At 46.8% G+C, this 5910-nt stretch overlaps 1 protein-coding gene across 1 annotated transcript; it reads left to right on the plus strand.

Moving 5' to 3' along the window:
• Positions 1 to 771: 771 nt before the first annotated feature.
• Positions 772 to 5270, plus strand: PTGES2 (prostaglandin E synthase 2). The gene is made up of 6 exons (XM_010720847.2): positions 772 to 1035; positions 1971 to 2026; positions 2460 to 2612; positions 3168 to 3368; positions 3672 to 3789; positions 4489 to 5270. The coding sequence occupies exons 1-6, from the start codon at positions 787 to 789 to the stop codon at positions 4609 to 4611; spliced, it is 900 nt and encodes a 299-aa protein (XP_010719149.1). The 5' UTR covers positions 772 to 786; the 3' UTR covers positions 4612 to 5270.
• The last annotated feature ends 640 nt before the right edge of the window (positions 5271 to 5910 follow it).

The raw sequence follows: 5910 nt of genomic DNA on the forward strand, positions 1-5910 counted from the left end.
GGCGCGGGGCGGGTCTTCCGTCTCCGTGGAGCGCGCGGCTGCCGGTGGCCCGTTTTCGATTGAGAAACGGTTTAAAATGACGTGAAAGAAACTGCAGCCGCGTTTCCCTAGAGGAGCTGTAGGAAACGCCTGTCGGAAAGCCGGGGCTCGCTGTGGTGCGGCCTGTCGGAGAGCCGCTGCTGTGTTTCCAGCTCCCGCTGAGGACCGCGCAGCCAAACGCACCGCAAATGAGAAGCGAACCGAGAGGATGCGTTGTTTTATAACGTGTGACACCGCTGGCACGTGTCGGGCTGCTGGAGCCAGGCAGGGAGCGGCCCTGGGGCGGTGCTTCGTATGCGCGCTGCCCCGTGCCACCCTCGGTTCACTCCACGGGTCTGAGTGCAGGCCGGTGTGTCTGAAAGCTTCGTGCAGCTGCCGGCTCTGAGCCTCTGCCGTCGGTTGAGGTGCAGCGCTGCGTCCCCTCACTGCACCGCGGCCAACAGCAAAGCCTCTTCCTGCACCCCTGCCCCGAGGGTTCCACAGAGGTTATAGAACACCAGATTGTGTGCAGAAGAGTCTGCTGTCTGCATCTCACTTCTTTTTTTTTGGCTGTGAATAAGAATAGGAATTTCCAGTAGGTTGAGTAGATGTTGAGAAAAAAAAAAACACAACAGTTATTGGTCCTGTGAGGTGAATGTTAGTGATATTGCTTAAAGAAAGCCTCTTTGAGCTGAGATACGCTGATTATCAGGTGTTGCAACTCAGTGACTATGAGTTTGTAATAAAAATAAGGGTGAAATAAAGATAATGTTTATACTTTTTAGTAGAAAACAAAAGCTTTTGGTCTTTTTTCTTCCCCAGTTGCCTGCAGGGAACCTGCAGCTTACCCTCTACCAATATAAAACCTGTCCTTTCTGCAGTAAAGTCCGAGCTTTTCTGGATTATCACGGGCTGCCCTATGAAATTGTGGAAGTAAACCCGATAATGAGGAAAGAGATCAAATTCTCTTCCTACAGAAAGGTGCCCATCCTGCTAGCTGATGCTGGAAGCCCTCTGGTAAGTTACTGTGGGGAACTTTGTTAGGGAAATTTGTATCTCTGGCTTTTCACACATTGTATAATCTTAAAATCATATTGTATTCTTTTAAGGCTAAAATTTGTTCCTTGTGTTGTATCCCCAGCCGTGGCCTTGTGAGAGGTGTTTTCAGTCTTTCTAGACATGTTGTTTTATGTAGTGATTCTGTAGTCCAGTGATTATCTGGCTTCTCTCAGGCCTTATGCAGGACACACATTTCATGTTAGAGATAAAAAGGTCTGCTTACATTTAATGGGAGGAGATCACTCATGATGCAACTCTGTGGCTTTTTAGTATCAGTGTTGCTTTTTCTGCTTTGTTGCTGCAAAGTGCTTAAATCCAAAACCTAATGGTATTGCCTGTGGACCTGTCCCTCAAGTCCTTTGTTATCAGAATGGAAGACAGATTTGAAATGTGTATGGGAACTGTTGAATCACAGCTGAACCTCTGAACACCTGGGGAAAGGACCCAGTCAGTCCTGAGAGCACAGCTGACGGCAGTTCTGCTGTGTGACCAGAAGGGGTAGAGCCTGGCTGCACCTCTCTTAGACCCCATTTAAGGGCTGACTGCCAGTGGGGAGGGATTTCTTTGGTGAAGCTTTCCCCTTTGAACCTAGAATCTTCTGATGTGGGTGAGCAATCTTCTTCCCTTCCTTTATAACACTTTTCTATTGTTCTGGTCCTTCTGTCGTCACACCTTTGTTATGACACCTTTCCCATCATATTGATCTGTCCAGTTGCTGTAAAATGGTACTCTGAAGTGTTTGCAAAAGAGATCTGCAGGTAGGGCTGCCTGTGGAAATTCATGAGGGAAAAAGGGACTGCAGCACTAATTTGGAAGTGTTGGCACATAGGGGGAAAGATTAAGAAATTTCAGTATTATCAATTTCTGAAAGTTTGTTTAATTCTGTTTTTCAGCAGTTGAATGACTCTTCGGTGATCATCAGTGCAATAAAGACCTATCTCATTTCGAAGTAAGAAAACAAAACAATGGAAGAAGAGTTGAATATGACTGGTCCCGTGAATCTCATCTGTGAGATTTTCTTTGCATAAAAACTGCTTAAGCATGTGCTAGGGTTAGTCCTGGAACTAAGATTACATTTAGTCATAATGTCCAGAGTGAAATCAAATTTCTGTGCTGTGGCCTATCCTTTGGATCCACTTGAGAAACGTAGGAAGTTTTATGCCTGCAAAAACATCCTGTCTGACACAGGGAAATAAGATACACTAATAATAGTTATTTGAGAGCAGCTGTTCCAAAGTCTTTTCAAAACTTATTTCATATAGAATTTGGATCCACGTGCACTTAGACTAATATGTTTTAAGTATGTGTCTGTCAATATGTTCTTTGCTCTTGCGCAGTTTTGTAGCGGTCTGATCAGGTGCTAACTGTATTACTGTCCACAGGAGGAATAGCCTAGAAGAAATTGTGTCCTTTTATCCTCCCATGAAAACTGTGACTGAGCAAGGCAAGGAGGTACTTGAGTATGGGAATAAATACTGGCTCATGCTGGATGAGAAGGAGACGAAGCGAGTCTATCCTGTCAAAGAAGTGAGAGTGTAAGTGCTCTGAAGTTTGTGGGTCCTTCAAGTAGTGTAAAGCCAGCTCCAGAGTTCCTCATGGATAGTGTATATATTAAATCCTGTGGGTGCTGACAACACCTGCCACACTCCCTTGGTGTCTAAAGCCTGGGTAGTTAGTGTGGCTTTGTGTGTTGTACGTAATTTGAAACAATGCTGTTGGGTGACCAAGTTCCTTCTGTTGTGGTCATACCAGCTTTCAGTTGCCTCCAGTTTCTTTCTTGGCCTTTATGTCGCAGAGGAAGGCCACGAAATCCTAGTTTCCCAAGGGTGTACTTGCTGCTTTAGTTCTCAGGGGGAGGAGAAGCTAGTGCTCTATCTTCAGTCTTAATTACAGATGGAGATTGGAGGAGCCTTGCTGAAGATAATGCTGAGTGCATTTCAGAGAGGTCACCAAAGCACGTGTTTAGGTAGGGGTTTTGACACAGTTGTCCTTGGTAAAACCTCTGGCTAATGTCACTGTGATTCTCTCTGCCTCCTTTAGCCCTGATTTCCATACCTTATTCACTGACAAGTCTCTTTCAATACCTGCAGGGAAGAAATGCAGTGGAGAAAATGGGCAGATGATTGGCTTGTTCACCTCATCTCCCCCAATGTTTACCGCACCCCCAAAGAAGCCTTGGCATCCTTTGATTACATTGTCCGTGAGGGGAAGTTTGGCACTGTGGAAGGTTTCTTTGCCAAGTACTTGGGGGCCATTGCCATGTTCTTCATTAGCAAGAGACTGAAGAAAAGGTTGGTACCACTGAGCACCAGGTGCACAATCATAATTCCTTCATGGCCATAGCTATGAACTTCAGAGCTTAAAGAGCAGAACCTCACTTTGAAACCAAACCACTTAATGCAGTGTGAGTAAAAGCTGTGTTTCCCTAACTGTGGAGGTACTGAACTCCTCATCTGCTCTTTACACATTAGCTGTCCTCTTCACCTTAAAATACCTTCCCGATTCCCCAGCAAAGATCAGCCCAAAAGATTAGAGATGATGAAAGGTTGAAGAACCAAACCTATGTTTTCAGTATAGTTCTTTTCTTTGTTTAGGCATCACCTTCGAGATGATGTCCGAGAAGACTTGTATGAAGCAGTTGATAAGTGGGTAAAAGCCATTGGCAAGAACAGACTGTTCATGGGTGGAAGCCAGCCAAACCTTGCTGACTTGGTAAGTGGTTAATAAGTGGTTAATTTCTGTTTCTATGGTTACATATATTGCACATTACCCAGTTGTTGATCCATGTGAAATGGTGAATATGAACACAGGCAGAGAAGGTGATTACATAAGCTACAGGCACATAGAACACTTTTGTTAAAATAGGACAGTATTTGCTGATTTCCTTCAGCAAAATGTTCTCTAAAAAGAACCTGCAGTACTCATTTGTAGGTGGGTGTTACAGATTGTGTGGAAGAGTGAGAAAAGCAGTTTGCAAATCAGAACAACTGCTCTGAACAGTGAGTGCTGGTGAACAGAGCCTCACACCTGCATAGGCTTTATTGCACTTGGTGCTGAGGAGGTGTTCTTCGCAGGCAGCAGTGTGGAGCAGAGTGTGATTCCTTCCCTGGAATGCAGGGGAAATTTTTTCCACCAGGACTTGATACTGAGATGGCTTAAATTCTACTCCATAACTGCATATAGATTCTATCCTTTTCATAACTATTTCCTTAAAGAAACAGTGTGTGTGTTCATGCTACCTTTCTGCCTGTTCAGTCTTCCTTACTGTTCAGAGTTGTGGAACGTGCTGTAGGCAGGTAAAGAGCCTTGCTTTCTGTTTTCTGGGCTACAGAGGCACTCTCGTTGATACCCTAAGCCATTCTCCACCACTGACTTTCTCAGTGTTGTTCTAATCTTCATCCTCTGTCACAGGCAGTGTACGGAGTGCTGCGGGTCATGGAGGGGCTGGAAGCCTTTGATGACATGATGGTCCACACCAAGATTCAGCCTTGGTACCAGCGCATGGAAGAAGCCATTCAAAGAGCTGCAGCCTGATGTCAACTGCAGCCTCCTTCCTGAAGTACTTGCATGGGGGGAAAAAAAACTTAAGGAGGAATGGTTTTTATTTTTTAAAGAGTTGAATGGACTGATCACACATCATGAACTGACATGCAGGCACAGAAACTGTCCTGCTCAGGGTCCTGAGTTTCTGCAAACAGAGGGATCCTGCAGTACGTAAGTGTAAATGAGATATTTAGAAGGATGGGAACAGGTGAAAGAAAGGTGTTTGGGGCACTGCTGGAAGGAAGAAGCTCGGACTGAACTGAAGAAACACTGAGCAGACTTCTTTTAGGTGAGAGCCATGCTCGGAGCACATTACTGTAAGAGCAAGCTGCTTTCTTGGCTAGGGAGTGTTACAGCCGGATCCGGTCTGATAGTTCTGAGCAGCTTTTGCTTCAAGCTGTCTTCCTCCATTCATCCACATGTCTTTTCCTGACTGAGACACTGGATGCTAGATTTTAAATAAGAGTTCTTCTGCGATAGAATCTCGTAAACCCAGTGCTGTGGGAGTTGGGGGAGAGTCCCCATTTCTGGGAAAGAAGCCCTTTCTCTGCTGGGACGTGCTGTGCTGACAGGCTGTGAGCTTTGCCACGTGAACGGTTCTTTTCATGATCCTGTATGGTGTGCAAGGATAAAAGCTTCTCTGACAGGGATGTGTGTGAGCTCTTACCTGCAGTGCCCAGACATCTCGCACTGCACAGACACCGCTTACGCCAAGCACTTATGTTGCACGAAGCCGCTCAGGAACACCCCTGAAAATCAGTTTGTTTTGAGGGAGGGGAAAAAAGAGGAGGGTTGGGAGGGATTGGTGCAGGTGGGGATATCGGGGGGTTTCTGTTGTGTGCTCCTGTAGCAGCTGAGGTGGGAGCGATGGCTGCAGGTTGGGGTGTGGGGTTGCTCAGCCCTCACAGGTGACGGGGTCGGGGTCGGTGGTGTTTCCCTGAGGGAAGGGGAAGGTGGGCAGGCAGCAGCTCGTTACTGCAGGCAGCAGAGCCTGTCTGTAAGCACACCCTGCGCTTTGAGGGGCTCTGGGTGCGAGAACCGCTATTGGGGCAGTCCTGGTTTGTTTTGTCCTTCAGTGTACAGATTTTAGAGGGGAATGAGTTGCGATTTCAGTTCTGCTTTGACGCAGAGATGAAAGAACATTCGCAATCAGCAGCCGCAGCGTCGGTGCTGCCGTTCTCGTCATCGCTTCTGCGTTCGCTCGAGCCGTTCCGCGCCGAGAACGGCGGTGCGGCGTCCGCCCTCGCGCTCAGAACGAGGCTCCGCGCGCCTCGCGTTGCCATGGCGACG

This window comes from Meleagris gallopavo, chromosome 19 (assembly GCF_000146605.3).
Source record: "Meleagris gallopavo isolate NT-WF06-2002-E0010 breed Aviagen turkey brand Nicholas breeding stock chromosome 19, Turkey_5.1, whole genome shotgun sequence".
NCBI lineage: Eukaryota > Metazoa > Chordata > Aves > Galliformes > Phasianidae > Meleagris > Meleagris gallopavo.

Excerpts from the sequence above, each read along its gene's own strand:
- PTGES2 (XM_010720847.2), top strand. The coding sequence starts at position 787 with ATGTTTATACTTTTTAGTAGAAAACAAAAGCTTTTGGTCTTTTTTCTT. Across the intron at positions 3,369-3,671 it reads AGCAAGAGACTGAAGAAAAG|GCATCACCTTCGAGATGATG; the intron begins GTTGGTACCACT and ends TTCTTTGTTTAG. Across the intron at positions 3,790-4,488 it reads AGCCAAACCTTGCTGACTTG|GCAGTGTACGGAGTGCTGCG; the intron begins GTAAGTGGTTAA and ends CCTCTGTCACAG.